The 27,436-nt window shown below is 38.6% G+C and overlaps 1 protein-coding gene across 6 annotated transcripts in view; it reads left to right on the forward strand.

Annotated features, from left to right (window-relative positions):
- The window catches only part of RUNX1T1 (RUNX1 partner transcriptional co-repressor 1), a 115,421-nt gene that overhangs the window by 24,153 nt on the left and 63,832 nt on the right, over positions 1-27,436 (forward strand). The window contains exon 1 of one of the 6 annotated variants that reach the window (XM_064706522.1): positions 10,977-11,262. The exons of 4 other annotated variants lie outside the window; for them this stretch is intronic. In XM_064706522.1, the coding sequence (XP_064562592.1) occupies positions 11,256-11,262 (7 nt within the window). In that variant the 5' untranslated portion in view covers positions 10,977-11,255. Of the gene's footprint in view, positions 1-10,976; positions 11,263-12,248; positions 12,268-27,436 lie in introns of those variants that run through there. One more of the 6 variants, XM_064706525.1, reaches the window with a different exon arrangement.

Here is a 27,436-nt window from a genome sequence, read left to right on the forward strand (position 1 = left end):
AGCAGCAGGAGCGGCTCTGCCCGTGCTTGGCGCGGCTGGTGCGGAAGCCGATGTGCAGAACCGCGGAGCCGCGGCGCAGGGGTCAGACTCGTACACATCAGCCCCGTTTCCTTGTTTAATTACCTGAAGAGCAAAACATCCAGGCTGGGAGTGTGTGAAAACCCAGTATCTCGATCAGCAGTTTGCTGCTCTGACATCCTGCGAGGCCAGCCCCGTCTGTCCGCAAACGTCAGGGCTGGTTCCTGACAGGGGGCTATCTCTGCCGGGCCTCGGTTCCTTCCATTCAGGAGGCATTGTGTGCAAGAGGGTTTGGTCAGGAATTTGAGGTTCCTGCCGGTTCTTCCAGCCCGGACAACCCTGTGACAGATAGGCATGATTTTTTCTTTTAAAGAATAATAATAAAGAAAAAAATTGGCTCTTTTTAGTCTTTCCCTTGTAATTCTGGCATTGGTATAACACTGACTGAAACAAAACATTAACCCTTTTTCTTCTGAATTTGCACCGTTTTTCTTCTATTTGATTCTTTCTTTCTTGACCTCTTATTTTCAGAAATCAAATCTTCTAAGGAGCAAATTATTTGAGGTGCATTTTGTTCTATGCAACAGTTATGCTTTTGAAAATGGTATTTTTTTCATAGTTCACATTTATATAATCATCATCCTTGGCATATTAAGTTTATAATTTTAAGTGTGCTTGGCAGCATTGTTTTTCTTTGTCCCCTGGATTCAAACCAAGCTAGTGTTTGTTTCTGGCCCATTAAAACAGTAATGGCAGCTATCAATGCTTCCATTCTTATTATCCAAGTGATTTTCTTAGATGTTTAAAAGTCTGGTGTTCAATTTTAAAGTGTTGAGATGGGGTCACTTATAGTCCTTGGTCCTTCATAGCTGCTGTTGAGGTCGCAGGCAGAGTTCAAGATTGGGTCCATAGATGGATATGTTCCATTAGGATGTAAAGCTCCTCCCTATAGCTGAAAGATACTGCATGTTGACATGGGCAAAGGGCGTGAATAGGTGTTTGGTTGTTTTGGGGTTTGTCTGTTTCTTTGTTTTGGTTTTGTTTTGGTTAGGTTTTTTTAATGTGTGTGTGTGAAGAATTAAAGTATGACTTCTTGTTTGAATGATAACTGAAGAATATTACTCTTATGACTAGAATCTCAGTACTTGAGTTTATAACATAGTGGTGTTAATAGTTGTACTGGTAGAACTTAAAATCACTGGGTAAAAGTAGTAGAGGGAGGCAACATAATTAATAAGGGCTTCCAGCAGAAATGAGTGTAGCATGTGACTACTGCCGTTTATTGTTGTGGGCAGAAGCTGGTCCAAGAAAGATACTTGTGGTTGCAGGAGGAGAGAAGGAGAGCTGAAAATTAACTAAGGTTTCATTTCCTTTCATGCTGAAGGCTTATAGTCCAGTTTGTAGAGTTATGCCCACAGGCACAGCATACATATTAATGTGCTAGAGATTTTGGGCACTTCGTAGGTGAGATTTAAATCTTTTGAGCAGTTAGTTAGATTTTGCCTAATATTTAATTGGAAATTTGTAATACAAATGTAAGGGCATACTTTTCTTCTTGCAGGTAAGGATTTTGGGGACCCTTGAGTGAAGGAGGTTGCCTTCAGTGTGCATATGCAGTCACCGACAGGAGTCAGCTACAGGGCTAAGAGTCATTGTCATCTATTGTGCCACTAATCCCCCATCTGAAAAGCATTTTCAGGGGTTGGTGCAACAAAAGAGCTGTAACAGTGTTATCAGATTGATAATTGTGATCTAATGAACTCCTAAATATGTACAATAATCCTTCACCTTTAGAATCAGGCCCCATTCTTCAGTACAAACTCCCTAGTGTACTACACTCTGGTGTAAAGGTGCCTTTAAGTAAAAGTGGATGACTTAGACATGTGGTTTTAAATGTCTGTCCTGTCATATTGTAAAGAAGCCATAATCTAAATAACCATTGCTTGTATTTGTAGGATGAAAAAAAGGATGGTTTATGCATTGTGGTCAGTCTCATGTTCTTGAAGGGAACATGACATATGTACAGGGTTTGTACATATGAGGGAAATTATATGTCTAAAAAAGTACTGTCTGTTTGTTGAACCTTTACATGTCATATAAGTTGTGTCCCTCTTTTCCAGTGTTTTAGTTGCTTTTTTTTTTTTTTTTTTTTGGCAGAGTTCATAATCCAATGAACTGTCCATGACCTCTGTCCAACCATTGCCTGCTTCAACTAGCAGTCCATTAAATGAAAAGTTCTCCATGGACGTGTGGTGACAACAACCACCACATCGTCTTTCCTCCTACTCATTGGGTGTCAAGAGCTGCTTTGAAAATAACAAATAATAAATGGTAGCCTTTACACCAGGGCTGCCACTCAAAGATTCCTTGGGATAATGGTTTTAAATCAGCATTCTCTTCAAAAAAATATTTATCTTGGCCATCTCCAAAAGCCTCTGCTGTGATAATCTTGCTTAAGGAAAGTTCTTGCCGATAATAGTTCCCAAGATTGTTTGGGCTTTATTAAAACTGCCACCTTGCATTGTGCCCAAACATTTACTGCTTCTCTTTGCAGATATTCTCCTTGTGTAAAGTGGTGTAATTTGCTCTTGGTATGAAATTCCACTTCATAATCACTTCTGCATTTTTCTGCTTCTCTTCTAAATGGCTACAACAAAGCACCATGTGGAGTACAACACCATTAGATAAAGTGAAATATATGTAGAAGCTTGTGTTCCTCAAGGCTTCTCCCAGTTCCTAAAGAAACAAAGATTTTGTATTTTAATTTTTCTTAGCTATGATGGGATTCATCTGGGTCAGACTAGAAGCACAGAGATTAGAACATCACATGGTGCTTCCAGGGAGCTTGATGTGCTCTTTCAATTGCACTTTAAGTGAATAAGGTTCTGGCTTAGTTTTGTAATGGAAACTTAACTGGCATGGTGTTTTTCCCTCAGTGTTAAGAGTGCTGATTGTTGCTATTCAATTTATGTATTAATTGAGGGTAATATTTTACAGTAGTACTCACACTTTGGAATTCTGGAAGTTCTTTTAGCTGTCAAGGTTGGTGGAGGTGGGAGAGGATAACTGTCCAAGGCAGCTGGAGTAGAGGCAGGTCATGTAGTGAGCTGGAGAAGAGGGATGTGTAGCAGAGTGAGAAGGTGGCCCCAGAGTCATGAATTTAGGAGTAGATCTGGTGCCAGAGAGAAGACAGAGGATAGTGATTGGAAAAGTGAGAGAAAAATGTGATGAAAGGTATAACTAAGGAAACAATGGAAAGAAAAGGACTTGACTAAAATCAGCGCCTTCCTTTTGTCACTCACAAATGATAATGCCTTTCTATCATCAAGGGTTGAATGAGTTTGTGTACTGATTCTGCAGTTTCCAGATGCTGAACTGCATTAGAGCAGTTCATTTGGTAATACTGCCTGGCATTTTAACAATTACAGGGTCTGCCAGTGGGTTGTCCTCTTATAACTGTGAGAAAACTCATCCATAAAAGAACCACTGTTCTGTTTAGACTTAGTTCTCTTCATGTAAAAATCTGCCCTTGCTGCCTCTGTTCCATTAGATCTCCTCATTTATCAGGGAAACAGAAAATACTTGATGATAAGGTGACTTTCTCACCTGGCTCTGGAAAGCAAATAATTGAAATGGAGAAATAATACTTAGCTGTCCTAGATATGCTGAAATATGTATTTACAGTCCTCATTCACTTGCCCTCTTGAAGTTACTCAGTAGTTGACAGATGCCATACTAAAATCAAGCATTAGTAGTAAAGAGCAACATGCTGTCCAATGGCAGTGCTGTGGTGTTATGGGCACTACTGTGTGTATAAAAACATAACCAGGCATGCAGAACGGCCAGGCTTCCAGCCCATTGCAGTGGAGGCCAGTGCAAAGATTTTGCTAACTGATGTAAGACTAAGCTTTATTTTCTGAATACTAGTGTGTTTTACTAGCACAACCATGCCCTTATATTGTTGGAAAAAATTATATATATATATGAATAATACAATACTTTAATTTCCCCTATATTTCTGATGACTGTTGTGGTTTGCAAATTCATATTGAGCTCATCAGGAACAATAGCTTTGTGTGAAGGCCCCTTTGAAGAAAGTTTTTGTATCATTATAAATGTAGTAAATAAATACAAGTTGATCGATATATGACAAAAGGGTGAAGAAGGGAGGTCAACAGGTAAGGAAATTTACATATAAACCATTTTTGGCCTGTTGAAAATGGCAGTATGAGCATAAATAAATGTTTTGTAATGCTGTGTATTTGCTCCACCTGGTGGATTTTCCTGGAAGTGTTTTTAATCATAATGAGAAGTTGTCTTTTATATTAAAGACATTTCTCAGAGTAAAAGCAACTTCTTTCTTTCATTTTTTCCTTCTTTCATTTTTTCCTTCTTTCATTTTTTCCTTCTTTCATTTTTTCCTTTTCCCTTCCCTTCCCTTCCCTTCCCTTCCCTTCCCTTCCCTTCCCTTCCCTTCCCTTCCCTTCCCTTCCCTTTCCCTTTCCCTTCCCTTCCCTTCCCTTCCCTTCCCTTCCCTTCCCTTCCCTTCCTTCCCTTCCCTTCCCTTCCCTTCCCTTCCCTTCCCTTCCCTTCCCTTCCCTTCCCTTCCCTTCCCTTCCCTTCTCTTCCTTTTTTCTTTCTCTTAGCAATGGCATTGCAATAGGCAGATTTGTGGAAAGTATAATTTGATATTTGTCTTGGCCACACTTTGTCAGCACAGAGATCTCTATGAAAGCGTAGCATTCCAAATCCATTAGTAATTACAGTTTATTCTGGGACTTATTTAGAGTATTCTTGGACTCATCTAGAGATTAGTAATTGCTGAGTCCAAGTCTGTGGCTTGTAGAGTTATATGTGATCAGTGAAAGGGAGGATTTGCTATGAGTTCCCCCTCCCTTCCCTCCCCCCACCCCTGTTCTGAGCCCCTCGATCAGAAGTAGCAGTGTTATTGAAAAAGAGAGTTACTATGCTTAAGTGTTAGTGCTGTACATCAGCACAAAATCTGTCTGTCATTAAGCTAGCTTTGCAAACATTGTTTTCTTTGGAATTCTTAAGGACTCGGTTATGCTTTGATCATCTCATTGTTCTCCTTAGGTTATTTTTTTCCTTTAGAGTGTAATGGCTCCCTAACAGAAGGTGAAGTTTAGAAAATAGTGTCTCCATATGCAAGGGATTTGGAGACCTTTTTATTGTCTTTAAAAATGTCATTCATAGTCCTCATTAGCATTTATTGTTGCAAGCATACAAGCAGAAAATGTGAAATTGGTATGTCATGAATAGCTCCACAGAGCTCTAGAGCCCTGAAATTTTGCCTGCAGTGTGGTGTGGGGCAGGCATTGAGAGAAAGCTGGCCAGATGGCTGCCAGCACAGAGCAGAGCTGCAGGTTTTTGTCTCTGGTGCTGAGAGGAGGGAAAGTTCACTGGAGCATACGCTATCACCCCGTGCATTTTAACAAAACTAACTCGCCATCAGTCAAAACTGGGAGGTGGTGACATTGAAACAAAAGTTTTCAATATAATGTAACAATTCTTGTCAAATGAATAAAGTGTGTTTAGTTAGTGTCACAAATATTGACATGTTACAGAGAAAAATGCAAGGCTCAAATTTATGGCTAGTGGTAGATACACTTTCACACAAATATGCTCTACATTATCTTCATTACGAAGATCCTATACATTGAAAAGACATCGATTAAAGGTCAAAACTTGGGTTAATATACTACAGCAGGAGGAGTTTCCCTACCCATGTTAAATGAACAAACACCCTGAGCTTCAAGTCAAAAAGCAGCTGATAGCTTGAAACACTTTTTCCCTTCACTGCCCCCCTCCTGCATGCCCTCCCCCTTTCCCCTTCTTTTTATGTCTTAAAATATGGCTATAGTTCAGCAGGAGCAGATATTCTCTTCCAGGATTCTCCAGGTCACACTGAATGTGTTTTTTCTCTGTTAGTGAGACAGCATCATTGGTATTTTCTTTCAGAAATATTTTCAAATCAATATCAAATTTTCTAAAGTGCATGAGTGGTGTCTATGCACAGATGGTGTGGTAATTTTCTTTGAAGTCAAATGATGATAGAAATTAGCAGTCAATTCTAATTTACTTTATCCACATTTTGGAAAATACAGTATTTAATAAAAAAGTGAGGCAAAACTTGTTTAGCTTAAATCTAGTGAAAGAAATAGATCCCAAGACAGGTACACTTATATGTGAGTTCGTCCATGTGAGTGTTTTTACCAAAACATATATAGAGAGCAAAAGAGCATGTGTTCTTTAAGGCCTGAATGTTGTCTCTCCCACTGTGAGTCAGTTAATTTTTTACAGAACTATTCTTTCATATTTGGCCAAAATGTATATTTTCATTGTTTTAAAACCTGAAATGCACCCAGAATGTCACTGGAATTTCTATGTGTTCAACAAAAATTATTTTTGGGTTTTGTTTTTGATCAAAAAGCAATAGGCACTCTAGGTTGTTAAGTCTAATGCACTATCAAGGCTGCCTTTTCTTAATAGATGATTTAAAATACTCTTTGGAGTATTATTGAAATATGGATATAACATACAAGTTTTCTTAACTGAAAAAACATGAATGCTTTCTCAATTCCAATGAGTTTAATCCAGTACTTGAGGTAACATCATGAACAGTTTGTCTTAGAAAACAAAAAATATTTTCTTACCACCTTGGTGACTACCTTTCCACTGCTCAGTGTTTGATTTGTGTAGGTAATCTCAATTAGTCTATATTTCACAGAGCAGTGTATGTTTTAAATGTCTCATTTGTCTTTTTCCAGAAGTCCAGAAAGCCTTGCCAATAAGGAAATGCTTAGGGAAATGTTTAGTGTTATCTGGCAAATGTTTTGTGTTGCGTGCATAAAGAGCTGCTGTTAACAGATAAGCACATATCTTATTGGAATATTTAAATTCTATTTCCAAGGAAAGAATTGGAGGTTTATAGAGAAGTGCCTTTCTTGGGTAGATTTAGCCTTTTGTGGTAGTGCAGTAAAACCAAGGGAGGCTAGGTACAATGTAATGGAAAGAGTTGCACTGAGGGTCCCATTGCAGGCTTAGGTGGGCTGCCATGGCACCAGGCAGTCAGAGATAGTTGGGCAGCCAGAAATTACTGAGCTTCTCCTGAAGGTGTTGCCATTACTGTACTGTGGTTGGACAGTCAACTGAACCAAGTTAAGAAAGCATCCAGAAGTAGTTGTCCCCTGTCCCCTGCATCAGCTCCACAGCTCACACATTAGGTGGGTTTGCCCTGTCAGTGGGATGCCTTAAGAAAACACTAATAGCTTCCAGCTGGGTGGAAAATCAAAACGTTTTTGGGCTGACAAAACTAGTAGATTTGAATTTGAAAGCCCAGCTAATGCCTCCATTTTTATTTACCACTCGCCCATAAAAGATTATTTTCCAATATGTCAGCCTCATTTGGTGGCCAGTGGTCTGAAAGTGAAAGTGGAACAAGCAAGCGAGGAAATCTGGACATTAGTGAGTCCGCCCTTTCAAGCTGGTGTGCCACTTTGTGGAATGGCCTTCCCTGAGATTGGGGGGGTCCTAATGACCATTCATCAATGCTCGTTGACTGATCATTGAGTGCCTTCTCATTCAGTTTATCAAGTCTTGCACATAAAAAGTCAGAATAAGCATTATTCAGCTTTGTTAAAGCCAACTAGGAGTAAAATGCTCCATTTGAACCCATTTTGCCCTTGGTTTTTCACTTTGTTAATGCAGTCCTGCTTAAATGAGTGCTTTTATTGGGTCTGTTAGAATATCTGAAACTATTAATTCTCTTGTATTGAATAGCTGGTGGCAGGCCAGAGCAGATGGGGTAGAAAACTATTTGGTTGGGTGTATTGCTTTCAATTAGGATCAATGAGGTTTCAGCTCCTTTGAATTAACTCACTTAATACCCACTGTGTGAAGTCACAATGTATCACAACAGTCTGCTATAAGTAGAGCGGGAAGTCGAGAAGTCCTACAGAAAAGCTTTGAGTTAAATTCTTCCTTCACTGTTAATAGAGAGCTTTCATTAACTACAGATGTGTTTCAGTGGACTTCCAGTCCCTGTTATTAAGCTGGGCTTGCACAAAAGGCAATCTCTGTACTTTTACATGATGGCCATTAGGAATTTCCCTTTTCCATGAGATCCATGTCTTGGCTACCTTATATCATCTGCTGCATAAAAATCTTTATACCTCCCCTTCAAATACAAGACTATGGAGACTGGTTTGCCTCCTCTACCCATTTTCAAACTAAGGGCTCCTAAAGGAAGATTTAAAATTATTTTGTAAAGCATTTTGAGTGATGGTTAAAGAAGGAGCTGGTGCCCACCCAGGATGGTGTAATGTAATGTGCACCATAAAGAAACTTGGGCTAGATTGTCTTGTGGGGTTTTCATTCTTTTTGTATCCCATTCATTTTGGCAATACTCTGACTCTTGTGATGCAGCAGAACTGTTCTGTGTTAAAACCAGTGTCTTTCCTTTCTTGGTGGAGAATAAAACCATTTTACAGAATGAGCTGTCCACTTTTGCTTGGCCTGCTAAAATTTTAGACGTGGTGCAAAAACTTCTAGGGCAAGCTTTAGGTGACTGCATTAGAAATGGGGGTGGGGAAAGCAAATAAATTTCCACAGATACTTCTTCAGGGAGGACTGCCAAATGGGTTGCAGCCTGCTTCAGTGTATTAAATAATGAGAGGAGAAAACTATTCATGCAGCTGGCTGCTTGAGAAAATGCTGAAGTAGTCTCAGATGCACAGGCATTCTGTTAGCCCCTTCCATGAGCAGACTTCTAGGTGAGAATCTCCAGGGATCCAGGTTTTGTTGACGTGGATCAATTTAAGTGGCAATTACTGTAGTCAGATAACAGCTTAAAAAGGCTTTTTACACACAGAAAAAAGATGCATAATCATGCAGCATATGGAAGTTCAATTTTGTGAGCCATGGTCTGTGGATTTACAATGTACTGATATTAAGACCTTCTTTTAAAGAGTGAATATTGTTCGGTTTTATTAAAATGCGTCATAGCGTTGACACGTTACTTTCTACTCTGAAGCTGATTCAGGCTGCATCTATGTTGATGAAAGGTTGCATTTCCAACTGTGAAAATGTTTTGCCTTTCATGTAGAGTACAGCATTACAAAAGAAAAACAACGTAGCAAATACAATACTAACTGACTGGTTTTAAATAGTGCCTCAAATAATAAAACCAAAAGGACAGTAAAGTCTTTAAAGGCCTTGTTGGAGCAGACTTCACTTGTCTCCATTTCCTTGCTTCTCTCCCTTTGCCCCTCTGCTTTTCTCCCTTTCATGAAAGTGGTCAGGAAAATGTTTTCATGTTTTGGATTTCATGTTTCTGTTGGATTCTTTGACACTCAAAAATCCATTATAAAGAACTTCATTTCGATAGATGTCTGATGAAGATGAAGAAAAGACCTGCCTCAAGTAGTAGACACATGAGGTTGTTTGTGCTGGGCTAACAGCCCAGGGGATTGTTATTGGGGCAGGGGAGCTCCGTTTCTTCTTGATGGTCTTGGATTTGCTAGTTCTGTGTTTGGAATTTCTCTCCTATTTAAATGAAACCTAAGGGTGCCACCTAGATTGTGTTAAAAAGATATCATAGAAATATCAGTAAATTAAATGATTCATTTTCTTTAAGTGAGAAATATTCATGAGTTCAGTCTGGACATTAGGAAGGACTGTTATTTTCTGCTTAATTTTGCATGTGTGTCCTTTTCCTAAACAGATCTTTATCAGGCTGTGTGGTAGCTAGAGGAAGGAAGAGGAAGGCCTAAAAGCAGAGCTGTTTCTTCCTAATAGAGGCAGAAGATGGCATAATGCAAAATCAGGGGGGTGCATAAATATGTACACAAGGACAGACCTTACACTGAGAAGATCTGACTGAGAATTGTTGCCTTTCTATAAAGGTTTGAATGTATAATGCAAAGGTAAAGTCAGAACCAGGACCTACATGTTAGTTGCTGGAGAAATGGCTCATTACTAAAGCACTTTGCAAGTGCTGAATGGGAGGAGAGTTTTAAAAAGGACGGTATTTTTTCTTGTGCCTAGAATTTTGTGCAAAGCTGTGTGCTACAGAAGGCATGCGAGTCAAGCGTATGCTTCTTCTAAGAGGCAAAGATGTTTTACAAAGGACTAAAGAGGGACTGCTGAGAAGAAAATAGCCAGCTTTAGATAAAGCACTATAACAAAGACTTGTAGTTTTATGTATCATGGTGTCCATTAAAGCTTAATAGGGAAGAGTGAATTGAACCTAGCCAGGCATACCTTATTCATGTGAAGGATAAACATTTAAGGGGTTCACAAAATCAGAAATTGGGAGGACATGATTGTTTAGCTTTTGAAAAAGCTTTACAGGGAAGATTTTGTTTTCATCCCCCATGGATCACTATGCAAGGTAAAGGAGAGTAAGCTGCAAATGTTTGGAACATATCAATGGAAGAATCCCAGGGGGTTAAAAGCACCATAGTAAAATGTAAGTGGTCTGCTTTCTAAGTGTGGTCTATTTTACACATACTACTGTGGATCTCAGAGAGCGAGTGATTTTGATACTCCATTCCCTATAGTAAAGGAGAATAATAATGACAGAAGTGTGTGTGTGGCGGGGGGGGGGCGGGGGCGGAATTCTCTTGTATATTCTTGTGCACGTTTTGAATTTCCACCTAAATAAACAGACGTAGCAAAATTATGGCTGTTAAAATAAAGATTTTTTTTCCCCCCACATTTGGAGGAGAGCTGATTCAAAGTGATTCTTTTTCTTTAATTGTTGTCAGCAGAGGAAAGGGTTAACTTTTAAGGAAAAAATGAATAATTCAGTGTTTGGCTTATCACTCTGCATTTTAGTTTCTATTCTTTGGTCATCTGGAACTTGGTGTGAAAGGTAGAGTAAAAGGAGTCAGCTGAGGGGAGCCGGGGTTGTGATAATTTGCACACACATCCCTGTCATTGTTCTGCCTGAAGAGACAGGGCTGGGTTCAAGGCCACATGTGCTCCTGTCATCATTCACATTTCTGCTCCAAGTGCAATACAGAGTGTCAGCTCTCCATCTGTCTTTGCCTGGCAAACGCACGCGCCCAGCATCCTGCCTCCAGCTACGCTGCCACAGCCAGTTCTGATGGCCCTCCTCGCTTCTCTCTGTTCATTCCAGAACAGGAGGCACTGAGCCCTAAATAAGCTTGCTTTTAGGAGAGAGCCATTTACAGTGTGGTATATTTTATCCAAGGATGCCTGGTGAGTCGAAATTATTGCAGCTCTTTCGGTTCTAAATGAGGAAACGCTAATCGTTTTTTTGATAGTACATTTTCCCTCTCTTTTTTTCTTTTCTCTTTTAATATAGAGGGTGATTTGCAAGCTGATACGGGTACGGAGCGATCGCGGATGCTAATTCTGTTGTGTATGTGTTTGGGGGAGGGGAATTTGTGCAAGTGAACTGCTAAAGATAATACTTACAGCAGGACTGGATGTTTCAGTGAAAAGGGATAGAAATAGCAGAAAGTCACCCGTTTTGTGGGTGCAGGTCTCTGCACGGGGGATCATTTTTACCAAAGGGAAATACAGCTTCGGGCTGGCTTTCATGACTGTCAGCTGCACCTTGAATCTGCAAACATTTGATCGTCGGAGATCATTCACAGCGTTTACCCATCAGCTGAAATTATCTCTGTGAAAAGCTGTTTATGTTGGAGAAGTGAGGGAGATTTATAAAACAGATTATTCCAGCCTTGTCCTAAATTGTAGTCCTTCACTGTCACCAGGCAAATCACCAAAATATGTTGATTCAAAATAAAACAATAAAAAAATCTGCTGAATTAGAGGAATTGCTGTGGAGCTGGGAGTTATAATAGGTCGGTTTCCTCGGGAAAATATTATCCTTGGATCTTATGATCACTTGTCTTATTGATAAGTGCTATTGCCAATAAAAATGCTTCTATGCAGGGTGATTTGTCTGAGGGATTTTATGAGATGCTTGACCACGACTGAGTAGATTAAATTTAGTGTGTTTTGTTTGTGTTTTTTTCCCCCTTTGGTAAGGACTGGAGAAAGCCATGTGCCTGATTATAACAGCTTGTGTTCTGGATAAAAAAAAGACGGGGCTAGAGATCCTACAGCTGGCTGGTTCTTGTGGATTATTTGGGTAGGACAGGCAGAAGAGGCTATGCTTGATCACAGAGAGTCTGTACACCTCGCAGATGGTGTTTTGAAACAGTATCTGCCAGTTTACTGCAGCCACAGTTGCATGTAGGTATTGCCAGTTGTTGGAAGAATGTTTTCCTTTTAGGATTTTTGTATACGGTCATACCCTACTGCTGATATGTTTGCTGATCCTGTGATTGTAACAAGAAAGTGGGCTCTGTTTGCTCAAAGCACAAGGTTAAGAGGATTTATATGGTTGAAATATGGGCAAATTAATTTGCATAGATAACAACTGAGGACTATGAAAGGTCAATTTAACCCTTTAAACATCAAATTTGATTTGCATGCATTGCATTCCTGGGAATGTGCTCTTCATTAGAAATACCATGGTAATTCATTAATTAGGAAAACTGTGCACTGTGCATAATTTTCATCCACTGATGTTTCCCTTATGTTTGTATGAAACTCATCTTCTCCTGCGGTTTACTCTTCCTGTGTTTTATCAAGATATTTAGGTGTACTGAAATGACACAATTTTATCAGTTTTAATCCTTGTGTGCATTATTCGGTGTTACTGGCAAACTGTTGGAATGCCTAGAGTGGACATTTTTGAAAACCTATTAAGCCTTTGGCATTTAAATTACTTAATCTACCTGCTGGTTAAAATTTCATGCATCTTTAATCAAAATGGCATGTGCCACACTCAAATATGTATACCTTATCAATTTAATGGTTAAGCTTTACCATTAAATAAATCTTTTATTTGCAGCATTCTCTTAAAGCAGTAGCAAGCAAGAAGTGTGTTTTAATGTCAGCTCTGAGTGTTAGAAAACCTTGCACTTGGATACAGAGAATACACTGACAGCTGTGACTGGGAGCATGTGCCAGAATGGAGATACTTGAACAGATCTGACACTTGGCTATTTTTGACACCCATCTGCACTTTTTTACTCTCCTCTAGGATGAACTGCCTCTCAATCTGTTCACAGCATATTTTAGCCCTTTAATATTGTGGTGTTGTGTTTTTTCAAATGGGCATTATTAGCCATCTGGGGCAGATTTTGTATTTTAAAAGTAAGCACATTATGTACAGGAGATTAAAAGGATGTTTATTTTTATGTAATCTGATATTATGTCAGTGCCTTTTGTGTATGTGTGAAGTCTTGATTTCAGAACCATCCCTTTAGTGATTCTGACATCTGAGGTTCTTCTTTTGGGGAAAGAACAGGAAGTAATAAAGACAGGTTCTGGTTTATGTGTGGTGATAACAATTAAACAAACTGAAATTGCCCTTCAAAGACGAATTGCTCGTACTGTTATAATTGTGACTGGGTACTCGCCTCCTCACACTCCTGTCAGGGCAAAGGGACAGCAGCGGGGCTGGCTAATGAAGCGCTGTAAAAGCCATTCAGACTTCTGTGAAGGCACTGCTGCAACTCTCAGAAAAGTCTCTAGAAAGATAATCCCGTTAACATGCAGCTTGCCGTAACCAAGTTAACCATTTTGTCATTCTGTGGAGCGAACTCTAGGAAGCGTTTATCTCTAAGTAATTGTTCCTGGGGGAACAGTGTTCAAATCTAATACCGTGCACCAGTTTCTCTGATTACTGTGAATGTGGTTGTTGGTTTCTTTTTTTTTTTTTTTGGTACTGTTTATTCCGGACTTTATTTATGAAACATTACAAATCTATCAGTCATTTTATAGTACTTTCAAAGAACAGATGTTGGCCTACAAAATGCTTTATTATTGCCCATGGCATTATTCAGCATGGTTTCCTTAAAAGGACAATCAGTGATCACAGTCATTGTAGCCCAGAAATAATGCTGCTCTTTCAGAAGATGGCCTGGTATTAGGTCAGACCACCCTTTCTTTACTTCTGCTCTCCAGATGTGGCTGCAACTATTTTTTTTAAGTTCATGTTTCAAAAAAAAATGGGTTTGTTTTCAAAATCTGGTTTTACTTAAGATATCTCCATCCTGGAGTGCATTTCATAAATTGCCCACATATTTTTCTTAGCAGAGAACTTAACTGGCTGTAATTTTTAACACATGGCCACATCATGTGATATTTTCAAAACATTTGCACATAGCTTTAAGAAGGTCCCGGCAGAAATGATCCATCATCTCACAGCCAGCCCATTTCTTAACAGCATATCTGCATTTTCCATTTAGCAGAGCTATATATTATTAGCTTACATTTTGGGTAGTAAAACAGTGTATTGCTGATTGTAAAACATGGACTTTATTATCTGCTGAAAATTGATTTGGCATTTATAGCCACTGTGTACTAGAGTGGCTTTCTGGTTTTAACATTAGTGCTTGCAAGTGATGATTTGTTTAAAGAACAGAAACAAAATTGCCATGGACATAACTGTTAGTGTCCTAGTAACTGAACATTTGGATTATCCACCTGTTTTTTAAATACATGCATCTAAATGGTGTTACACAGCAAAAGTATCCTAACAGTCCAGTAACCAACTTGTTCTAAGTTGCAGTTGCTATGCTCTTATATTAGAAGGACTCTGTGTATTACAAAACAAGTTTCCTGCCAAAGAGGGAAAATGTGTCTGGAACTACTTAAGTCTGAGTATTAACTTTGCATCATTATTCCAATCTTCCTACATAATGGCTTTATCTTCAGGTTTCAGCTACGAGTGAAAAGCGTTTTCCCTAAGAGGACCGTGGGCCACTGGGTTTTTCAGATATGTATGATAGGGTTGGGAGGCGACATGTGATGACTTGCTTTTCACAGTATTAAAGTTTCTTTGTCTTTTATGGTAGTAATAAATTCCAAAGTCTGCATAAAATTATTGCTCTTATTTTCAACCCATGGGGCTGTGAACTGCCTCATGCTACACATGCATGGAAAGTAACTAACACATCATGGAATGCAGATCACGCTGCAGGAATGAACACATACACATATATATATATATATATATATGCATATGTATATGTATATATATGTGTGTATGTATGTTATATCAGGGTTCCAAACACTCTTTTCCTGAGAAGATTGAAAGCTTTATAGCTCAGGCCCTTAGCTAGAGAAGAATAGCCTAGTTAGTGTCTCAGGACAGGTACTTCCTTGGTGTTTAGCACCAGGGTGTTTAGCACCAATCACATCTTGATTTGAAGATTTTGGACTCCTCACTCACATATATAAGGCATGATCATCATAGCTTGCAAATCAATGTGATCTGTGTATATACAATTTGAAAAGACAACTTGAATTTTGCATAAAATGAAATAACGTGATACACCAGTTTAAAGTCCATACAGAAAAACTGATACATGTAAGAGTAGAGGACGTGATACCTGGTCCTTTTCAGGACATGCACACATACCTCTACCAGTTTCCTGGTTTGTTTGCTTCATCCTTGTTTTTTTCAAGGGTGTACATCAAGGATAACACTACAAAAAATCAGCTGAAGCCTGGTATTTCGCTTCCAGGTCACAAAACAACTTGTGCACTTGAAGCAGTAGCTGCCTTCCAAATCCAAAAGTGCCTCTTAACTCTCCTCATTCCTGGGTGCATCACTGTTAGAGCTTTAACGTTTCCTGATCATGTCAAGCTGCAACTCTGCATGACAGGGTCTCCTTCAGTATTGATGGGGTTAAGCAGCCCAGTGCTGAGATCACACCAATATCTTTTTGGAGTTGAAGCATTTCTGTGATTTGAGTTGTTCACACAGTTTGATCGGGTAGGTAATCTCAGAGGAAGCCCAGTGCATATTTAAACATGTTGGTCTCTTCACAAGTGCAGGCTTACTTCTTGTTCCCAGAAATGTGCGTGGTGTAAAATGGAGCATAGAGCCAGCAATGCTAAGGCAAGTAGAGATTAAATGGGGAAAAACATAGGGCACAGCAGTGCTTAGATTTTCACTTACACACAGACACAGTCTAGCCATATTGGCCCACTTGGCAAGGCTTATTTCTTTTGATATCCTGCTATGCTAACTCCCTGTTCCCGCAGTTCCTCTGTGAAGCTGGTGAAGTCCTTGCCACATTGTGCCATTCTATCTATATTCACTGGCTCAGCTCTCCAGCAGCTCAGCCATCTCTGCACTGAGTTGCATTTTTGTGATGTACATTTGTTCTTTCTGCCTCATGTACATGAGAGTCACAAAATGAAGAGCAGGACCAGTGCAGGAGCTGCTTTCCCTTGCTGCTGTTGATCTTGAGCCCTGTTCCCTTTTAATATGTTTCTTGTTCAGTTCTTGGGTAGAACAAGAGCATTGGAGATTACTCTCATAAACTGCTAATGGGCAGTAGCTTTCCCCATTGCTAAAGGAATATGGTCCAGACCTGAGCGTGAACAAGCAGGAGAATTTGAATTTGTGTGTTTCACTTCCAGAGTGAGGCTTCCACTCCAAAATCTTGCAAAAAAACTTCAAAGCTCACTCTTCCATCTTGCCTGGCTATGTCTTATACAAACCATTTCTACTTGCCAATCTTCTGAAGGTGAGGATATGGACAACTTTTCTGGAGGAGAGAGTAATGCTGTGGATTCCACGTCTCCAAGGCCCTTGAAAGGCAGGAGTTTCCCTGTTGGTGAGCTATAGGCAGTTGCTAGTTAAATATAATTAACTTTATATAATCTTTTTGTCATGAGCTGTCTACAGCTGCCTAATGGTAGGGTGTAGAGAAGATGGATGAAGCCAAAATTTTCTTGAGGTGAATAGTGGTAAAGATGAGAGGTGAAAGGCATGAGTAATAGACCATGATAAAACCCAAGTAGATTCCAGGAAAAAAGTTCTTCACCATAATGATGGTCAGACATTAAAACTGTTTTTTTCAGAGAGGTGGTGATATTTTCTTTATTGAAGATCCTGTATAGGACAAACATGTGGCAACTTGATCTAAACTTCACATGCTTTAAGACACAAGGACATAGACTGTCTTAATCTCCTAAGGTCACTTCAGCTTGCATAATGATTCTTTGTTCTGCTGGATCTGTTAACTGTTCTGGACACCCAGTCTGAGGTGCTTCAGACCTGTGCTCTGTAGAGGAGAGCATAGCAGCCCCTGCTACTGGCTTCTGTGTTGTGTTTCAGGGGAAATTTCAGCAGTGTTGGTCTTCAAACACCTAAAGGGATTAATTGAATCTGCTCTGAAACCATTGTTTGATCTGTAGTTTTGTGAATGGACTTTGTGTGCTAGTAGAAGAACAGAATTGTCAGGCTCAATGCTGGTTGAAAGGGCTGCACATCCTTCCTCTGGCAGCTCATGGAGCTGTACTTCCATATATGACAGCTGAATTTATTTCTCTGAGTTTTTTTATTGTTTTACTTTTATTTTTTCTCTACTAGTAATTTCTTCTTTACTGCAAGTTGTTGGCAGAGTGCAGAGAAAGAGCCTCATTGTGAGCTTTAACTGCGGAACAGCTTGAGACCACAAGGTGCTGGAGTCCTTGGGATTTGAGAGGAGACACTGCAACTGAAGGTTCACAGACCTCTTAGTTTTGTCCCTGTGCTGCACCTTACCACCTGTTAGTAATGTTCCTGCAGCTGGTTTAAACAAGAGACACTGAACCCATCCAAATTCTAAAAGTCTCCTTCTCAAATTCTTATGGCATGAAGCTAGAGCCTTACTTGAGCTTTTTCATTATGTTGTGTAATGAGTTGTAGATTTATTTCTGCTTCTTCTTGCTCTTGGGATCTGGTTATCTTGTGGAACTTTTCATGAGGAAAAATTATCTCGTAGGACCCACGCATCTGAACTTATTAAAATTATCCAGCCAGATATTTAGGTTATGGGTGTAGATAAATATTCTGGAGCTATGCCTGCAACAGAACTATACTTTTAAACAGGCACAAAGTGTAAGTCAAAGGTGACAGGAAATCGTTCTGAAGTTCAAAAGGAAATACCATCAGCAGAGGACACAGTTATTAAGAGTTCTGCTCATATGGTTTTCATTCCTTATGGACATCCCTTTAGAAGCAGAGTGTAACAAAAACTGCTGTTATTTTTGCATGTTGATAATACTGAGCTGACAAAAACCAAAATAAAGGTGGAAATAGAAGAGTGAAAGGAATTGATATTGATCACCTCCTGGAGGAGAAGCTGAGGATTAAGGAAGAAAAATGTATTTTGGTAACCCTTCAAGCATACTGCAAATTTGGGCAGATCTGCTGTAGGGTCAGGCCAATATCCATTCTTTGTTTAAAAATGGGAGTTGCTATATTGAACTGAGATTTGAGTAAGTGGCATTTGCATATGATTAATTAACTGCAGTGAAGTTTGAAATTATTCAAGAAGCAGGAACATGTGTTGCCTTTCAAAGTCCATTGCCCTTTCTAGCTTATCAATGCATCTTTTCTGGGGTATAAGGCACTACTCTGTCTTAAGTAAGGAATTTGGAAAGCATATCTAAAATTTTACTTGGTACTCTATCAGTTCTAATGCTTTATTGAAATTTTCTTTATATGCTTATAATCCTCTTCTCCAAGCCTGGGGAGCTTTCCTGTATATGTCCAGTGCAAATTCTTGTAGTTCCCCCTTTCTCTCTGATTCTTCTAGCAATGTTAGGTTCAATGTCTTACTGTCCTCCTGTTTGAAACCACATCCTGCTAAAGGAGTAACCTCCTAGTTAGGGATACAGGGCCTTTCCCTTCTCTCTTTCAGATCTCTCCTTCATATGTATTTTGTGAGTCATGCAAGCACACATGACTCAAATACTCTTCCTGCCACAAGATTGCAGTTTGGAAAATGTGTGCACTCGCATCATAGGAAAATGCAGGCATAATTTGATTCTTGCTTCCAAACTGTGCATTCCAAATATATTCTGGTGGCCCTTTTAAGCCAGAGCAATAAGCATGCGTACACAGCCTTGAATTTCCATTGTAGCTGTTTTATAATCCAAATGAATGTCATCTAGATAGACTTTCCTATATGTAACTTCCTCATGTAATTCCTTGAATTTTTAAGAGCCTCTTTTTTTTTTTTTAAGGGATTTTGCTCCTTGCAGAGCACCAGCCACATCTTCCATGGTTAGCAAATACAAATTAACAGTTATTGTTTTAATTTTATTTTTCCAGTCCATTTCACCACATAATTGTTGATTGCGTAATTATATCTGCTAGATTTGCCTACTCTTATTTGTATTCTCTTTAGGAGAAAGTTTGTCTAACTGGAATTTAGAAGAGGTCATTTTCTGTGACAGTGTTACTGTTACTACTTTTTTTTTTTTGCCTGTAACCATACTAGATACACTATTTTGGACACTTTAGACTATAAACACTGCAGTGTACAAAAATGGTCTTTTAAAAACAGGGATATCCAATAATTGCATTCTATTTTAGAAAGTATTGGGATTTCTGTCAGTTTTGGAAGAGAAATCCCGAGTGAAACACAGGGACCTTGTAACACAGTAAAGAAAGTGGAAAGATGCTCATTAAAGCAATTGTGGCTATGTAAAAGAATGGGTGTAATTAGATATCCATCAAGGTCATATGGCACTGTCATTTAATAGCTTTGAAAGTCATCAGTTTTCTTCTTCTTGGAAACTTGTTTGCAACAGAGTTTACTACCCCTTGGGATTGGCGTTTTAATTTTCATTTTTCCACTGATGGGAGGAGGACAACTAAGTTTCTAGAATTCAAGGGGTCCACATTGCTTGAGTTCATCCTTCCATGGCACTGTAGGATCTCCTAACTTTAGGGTCCTAAAAGAAAAAGAGCTTCTGTCAATCTCATCCATATTAGCTCTTAGAAGTAATGTAAATTACTTAATTAAAATCAATATTTGATTATTTTACACTGAGCTCAGCATTGACTGCATTGCATCTTCAGAAATAAAAGCCAAGTCCTTTGCAATTTTTAAAGGGGATCTGTGCAGTAAGGAGTGTATATCTTTCTTTTCTGAATTTCTGTTAGCCAATGTGAGCACTCTGTTGTCCCTTTGAAAATGGAGAAGTGAGAGGGTGGCTTCTTAGAGAATACTATCTGTGTTTCTCATGTTAAAGTTTTCAAGTGTTTTGAAGAATGCCTATCATGTTTTGTTAATTTACTTGCATCTCTCTTTACATTTTTCTCTGGTTGTAAAAGCAAATATGTATTTGGATTTTCTGCATTTATTAAGTGAGTCTGCTGCACAAGAGATCAATCTGCATGAAACTTTGATTGAGAGATTGGTATGAAAGCAGAGTCTTAAGAGCATGTATAGCAAGTTCTCTGCCTAGAAAGACAGTGCTGCAACCTTTTTTTGCCCTCTTCAGACTCCTCTACAGAGACAGAACCACATTTTGGGTTTGATTTGCATGGTTGCTTGCCAGCTCAGCAGCTAGTTTTCTTCCTGTGACATGTCAATTGGTAGAGTAGTAATTTCCAATTCCTTTCATTTTGAGCAAGGCAAGTAATGGTATTTAATCTTCAGATACCAGCAGAAACAGAATCCTTTCATTTATGCTGCCTTAAAGGTTTTGCCTCAAACTGCTTTTGAGTCTGTAAAAGCTCCAAAGGTAAAAATACTACCTAAATTTAAGGTATCGACCTGCATCTCTCTGTAGAGCCACAAGAGAAATTATATACTCTTTCCTTAGTTAACTTCTATATTCTCTCAGGAAGAGCTTTGTGGAAGCTGCTGAGTAACTTGCATTTTCGTGAAGGAATACAGAAAATCATCATGTCTTGATTTCACCTTGACAGAAGCAGATATGAGCGGGTGGTTTTGTCTGGGGTATTGGCTCAAGACAGTCTTGAAATAATGAGTGTCCATTGCTTAATCACCAGGAATGCTTAATAGCTTTGTTACAAGTGTTTTTCTTTTTGGAGGCTGTAAGTGTTTTCACTGTCTTGCCATACTAGATACAGAATAGATGCCTTGATGAATTACCCAATGGGGATTCTGGTGCAGAAATTGATGCTTACTGAATCAGAATCAAAAGGGTTTCTTTGTGTTTTTTTCATTTGTTTTGAGTTTTTTTTTTTTTTTTTTTTTGGTGGGGAGTGTGTTTGTTTTGTTTTTGTTGGGGTTTTTTTGTTGTGTTTGTTTGTTTGTTTGTTTGGTCTCTTTTAGTCATTACAGTAAAGCTGCTGGGTTTTAAGTGTGTCTCCTTACAGGTGTGGGTATGTGCACATTGTTGCCTGCAATTGCTAGCTTTTGGAGGGCTTTTCAACACAAAATACTATGATGATGCAGATGTTCTGATATTGTTCTTGAAAACAGCTGATGGTGGATCTGATGCTGAAAGCTGATCAGCAGCTAGCATACATCATCATCTTCTGATCCAAACTGGTTCCTCTGGGAGTCAGCTCTACTGTTTCAGTGTGTTGTAATTAAATTGAGTGCTGTTAAGGTGTCAGAAATTACTTTATAACACAGGATAATGGACTTAAATAGACTTATTTGCACATTGCAAATCATAGTTTAGCAAATTACCCTTAAAGGCTATGTATTAAAAAACAAAACAAGTCCCCCAATATTCAGTAGGAAAAGAAAGAAGAAAAAAATTGATCTGATTTCTAACTCAATCCTTAAGATATCTTTGCATTAAAGCCCTTCTGTGCTTAATAGATGCTATAATAATACCTGTTATTTCTGAATAACAGTCATAACATGCTTTGTTTGAATGAAAAAGGTAATTTTTTTTTGTTTTAGTTAGGATTGGATATGTAGTCGGAAGTCCCTGTCAACCAGACCTTTAATAGCTGGAAAAATACTTCTAATACACGCAACAGATAACTTCTGTATGTAGGTCTTACAAGGTTTTGAGCAATGTTAATCCCCAGAAAAGTTTGTATGAGTTGTGAATACTAAGCATCTTGTAGAATTAGACTGTATTTATGAGAAGGCTAATGTTGTTAGGAAAACAATGAATTTACATGTATAGTGAGAGCTGTTGCAAATCAGCAGGTGGTTTCTAAAATATCAGAAAATGGCAAAATGTTTACTGATGTGATTTCTCTCTGAAAAACAAACCTGTTTAAAAATACTTGAACATTCAAACTTCAAATGTTTAAAGCTGATTTGCTTTTCTTCAGCCATCTCTGGTCTTTCTTACTTGTGTTTTGAATTCACAGGCTCTTAATTTTTCGTCTTGAGGATCTTATTTTGCATTCTGAATAGCACAGTAACAGGAAAAGAAAAAGAAAATAATTTTCTTGCAAACCATATGTTTCAATAGGAAGTTTATTTCTAGGAATAGATAAAAGAAGTTCAGGTGATACCAGAAAATATGTGCTTTCATTTTGTATGCCTATGCACATACTTTCATACAGAATACTAGATCACATTTCTCTTTAGTAATATAAAACCTGCTTGAGACGGAATTAATAAATGATGCGAAGCAGTATTAAAATTCTCCCATGTCTTTCGAATCAGACATATAGCTTTAAGCAATTTGTTAGTCACAAAAGCCAAGGAATATCATTAGAATAATATATATATATATAAATCAAAATCCTGTAAGCTAATTTGCCTATGTGCCATTTTCTTACCCTGATTTAAAATTAAAGCCTGCTCCTACCCTATAAATGGCTGTTGAACTGTGTACATCTTCTGTGCAAAGGTTTCCAGTGTGGTGAAAAAAAGGAATTCAGTTCAAAGATCTTTAATCCCATTTCCTCTATTTTATTTGATTACTTGGAAAACCTTTCCCTTTGCTGCTGTTCCCCAATTCTTCATTCACCAATAGTACTGAAGGGAAAATTTGTGCTGTGCCGTTTATACATAATTTAAAACTATTGTGCTAGCTTTAAACCCAAAGTCTTTCTCATCTATCATTTATCTCATGATGTTATCTTTTGTACTCGGTACCCTTCAGTAAGCACAGCCTGACACATCTTGTGGCCTTTACCTTCTGCGATAAAAAAGATTGAAAAGATGCTTGGCACCACCTGGTGAAGATGAGGCAACCCTGGAGAACTGTGCTTCGGGAGCAGGTGACTGATGCTACGAAATGTGCCAGTCTGGGGACACAGCTGAGGGGTTGTAGTAGGGAAGGGGGAGGGGAGGGGAGGGGAAGGAAAAAAAAGAGCAGGAACATTAATACATCTTCCTGAGGTTTGATGGGACATACACTGCCTACTGTTCCATCTGGTGCTTATGATAGCATGGCATATTAGCATGCTGCAAGTTCATAATGTATTCAGGGCGAGAAAACACCACTTGCATACCAATTGAGGCGTCCTCTTTCTCAGAGCTGCTTTTGAATTTCAATGATGTTTATGCCTCCTAAGCCATGACTGAACGGAGCATTTCCGCTTGTGGAGAAATAACAGCAGTGAGGGATTCTGGCTCATGTGGCTTTTTCTTTCCTCTTTCGTTATTTTCCTCTTTTTTTTTTTTTTTTTTTTTTTTAGTTCTTTTTCTTCCTGCTCTCTCCTTACAATTTGTTTTGTTTCGGTAAGCCTGAAGACTGCTTGAGGTTTTTGGACTAGCTAATTACAGAGCTTCTGTTAATATTGACTTCTTTTTAAGGCTGCAGTCTATTGTCTTTTTGCTTATCTCAAAATGCTTAAATGTCTTTTTATGGCATTTTGATGAAATTACTCTAACAGCAGTGTCATGAAGCATTTAGAAAATAGCACATTGCAATTCTGCTTTATATTCAGATTTTCTGTATTACTAAATTGAAGAACAAACAATACCCAAATTCCACATTTCATGGTAAATTATTTGTGCCCCATGTCTTCAAAGACTTGATTTTCACTTCAAGTGTGCTACATAATAGGATAAGTATCTGAAGCTGAGCAGGTATGTAAGCCTTTGTAGGAGTGAGGTCTTTTTATCGATCCCTTGCAGGAAATGTACTGATATGTTCATTTTATTTCTCCCTACCCTGTCCTCTTTGAAACTCTGCTGAGATTGACACTTGACTGGAGACAATCTCAAAACTCCACCATAGACACTCTTGACTGCACATTTTGTTTCTGAACTTGTCAAAGATTGTGATCTCTTTATGGCTCAGTGCTGTGAATCGCTCTGCAGCCCTCCTTCCAGTGGGTTTTCAAAGTGTGAAGTTTACACACAGGGTAGGGTATTTGATGTGGGATTTTCAAGTGTCTGGAGTGAGTCTTATTGGCTTTGTTGATGACCGAGCTTCTAAACTGCTTCACGTGTTTTGAAAGTCCTACTCCAAAAAGGAGACTAAACTTGCTGCTTGTTGTAGTTTAACCCCAGCTGGTGACCAAGTCCCACAGAGATGCTTACTCCCCACCAGCAGGACAAGGGGAAGAGAATTGAAAGGGAAAAAGTGAGAATAGTCATGGGTTGAGATAAGAATAGTTTAATAATTGAAATAAAATTGAAATAATAATTGTAATGATAATAATAGTGATAAATGTAATAAAAGGTAAAATAGCAAATAAAGACAAAAAACCCAAGAAAGTCAACTGATACAACTGCTCACCACCAACTCACTGATGCCCAGCCAGTCCCCAAGCAGCAGCCTCTCAACCAACCTTCCTCCCAGTTTTATTGCTGAGCATGACATCACATGGTGTGGGATGTCTCTTGGGTCATTTGGGGTCAGCTGTCCCATCTGTGTCCCCTTCCCAACTCCTTGTGCACCCCCAGCCTGCTTGCTGCTGGGAGGGGTGAGAAGCAGAAAAGCCCTGACTCTGTGTAAGTCCCACTCAGCCAAAGCTAAAATATTCCTGTGTTACCAGCACTGTTTCCAGCACAAATCCAAAACACAGCCCTACATTAGCTGCTAAGAAGAAAATTAGCCCAGCACACTGCTTGAAGAGAGAAGAAATATTAAAACAGCATCTCTAGTATAAACCCACTTAATTAATGCATTTTGTGTCTGGTCCTCTACCTGCACAGCTGGACTCTTGCTGCTGCTGACTGTGGTTTGAGGCTTTAGCTTAATCTTTAATGCATATGACTGTCATGCTAATATAACTTTAATAAAAACGTACTAGGTAGCACTTTGAACTCCTTCACTCTAATTTAGTATTAATCCATTTGACTACTAGAAAAGATCTTGCTTTAGTACTGATCCATTCTTTCAAATAGATACAGCCATGACTTTTATAAATATATATTTTTAGACAATAATTTCACTACTCTTGCATAGATAAGAAACAAAAAATGCATTACTCATTGTGGCAAAGAATAAATTGACTCCCTTTGCTTTACTACCTGAATATCTGCTGTCTGATGGCTTAAGAACATTCCTTGTGTACTGATAGTGCATTTAGACCTAGACATTAAAGCCTTAGCTTAAATTTTTTTTTCCTTAATATATTCAGGAAGACTAATGTTACTGAATAGGAATGTGGAGGAGATAGTGTGGGTTATTCAAGCAAGTTTAGTCAGCACTTACAAGATTCTTGAAATGTTTCTTGATGTCCTACAGAACTGTTAACATCTGCATGGCTTGTGAGAAGAGCCACATTTGTTGCAGCTGTATGCTAGCTAGAATGCAAAAGAAAAGGGGGGATCAGAGTTAAGAATGAAGCAGCTGGCTTTTGGTACAGAGATTTATAATTTTACTCTCATTACAGACTGAGAGTAAACTCTACTTGGACCCTTTTGAATCTGCTTTTTTGAGATGGCAGGTTGAAGGTTTGGGAATTTAGCTGTCAGTAGATACAGTCCAACAAAATATATACAGTTTAAAAGAAAACACAGCTTTTAGATAAATAATCACAAATAGAAGTTCAGCCTTTCGAGGAGCTGTTTGTTCCAGTATGACATAACATGATGTAAAGCATGTGTTTAAAGCCTACATTTGAGATGATTTAGAAAAAAGAAAAGACAAAGATAGATTATCTTAAATATTAGAGGGGAGCAATAGACAAAAGGCTGCCGATTCCCTGCAGAACCAATGAGGCCATACAGCTTCTCATACCCACTCTTGCAAGGGTTTGGGATTTCTGGAGAAAAGAAAGGAAAGGTCTATTGAGAGACTCCTGAGAGCCCAGGCCGGGCTGAACAATGTGACAGTATCTCAGTGTGTTTGTTTTGCCTCTTCTCTCTTTGTATTAGAAGAGAAAGTGAGAGAAGAACAAGCAGTATCAGAGACCCATTTTCTATTGCAATACTTCCTTTAAAAAAAATCACATATATGATTCCAGAATCAAGGGTTTTTTTGTCCAAGTTTGGTACACTCCTTGCCCATTTTTTCCTCTGTTGGTGAGACAAATTTAAACATAACGTGGGTCAATATTTGTTAGTTGTCAATATCTTTGTTCAGTTTCAGTGAAGATCATAGTTTTATATAGTTTTGTTTTCTTATTTATTTGATATGAATGAAAACTGATCATGTGTTTTGTTTCTTATGGTTAATGTAGCTTGGGATGCTTCCTCTTACCTTTTTTCGCCTGCACATTTTAAGTGAATCTATTCTGGTTTTGCTCAGTTAATTTCTTTACAACCTGCCCAAGCCATTCACAGTGGGAGTGCCAGGATCTGTTTTTGTGTCTCCTGCTGTTTCTTTAACAACCTCAGCAACTGAGGAAGCTGCATGTCTATACTCCTGTTCTTTATTACTCTCCTTAAATGGTGCTTCTGAATAGTTTTCTAATATTTTCTAAACCAGGCCTATTACTTGTTCATTTGTTGCAGTAGCACAGCTACCCATTAAGAAAAAGGGCCAAGAAGGACCATTGAGGTGAAGAGCATTGAGGTTGTTGTTTTAAGAAGTTAATTTGAGTTCATCTTTATCTACTGACACGTTTCTGCTCTCCATACTGTGTTCTGCAGCAGATGTCCACTCTGATAGCCTACTATGATTTTTATCTCTCCTGCCTAGCCTTAGACTTTTCACAGTTACACTCAGCATTATTTATTGTAGTATGGGGCATTGTAAGGGCTCTAACATATGATTGCTGCCTCCTTTCCATTCTCCTATTCTCCTGACACCAGAGCACAGACAAAAGCAAATTTTTAAAGATTTCATTTATGAAGATGCATTTGATTAATTGGTGTTCGCTACCTCATACCTTCTTTTAGTTTCTGAAAGTTTATTTCCACTTAGTGTTTTGGAAACACATTTTATCTTAATTTTGTGCAGATTGTTGGCACTGAACAGAATTGTGTGAAAACCCAAGTAGCTTTGTAAGTCAGGGCTCATAATCACCTTTGGAAATGACCTGTTAAGTTTCTAACGGGTCATTTGTATGCACAGTTACTGAATCTACTTGCAATAATTATGGAAAAGATAATGGCTAGGAACTCATTTGGGGACAGTTATTCTTGTTAACTGTTTAGTATTTCATCCAGGTACACCTATTTCCCCATTTTTTAATTTTCCTTTCATAATTTTAGAATTTACCATGGATAGTTGCAGTTCAGCAGTTCTTAATTTCTTCATATCCAAGTTT

Source organism: Zonotrichia leucophrys, chromosome 2, assembly GCF_028769735.1.
Source record: "Zonotrichia leucophrys gambelii isolate GWCS_2022_RI chromosome 2, RI_Zleu_2.0, whole genome shotgun sequence".
NCBI lineage: Eukaryota > Metazoa > Chordata > Aves > Passeriformes > Passerellidae > Zonotrichia > Zonotrichia leucophrys.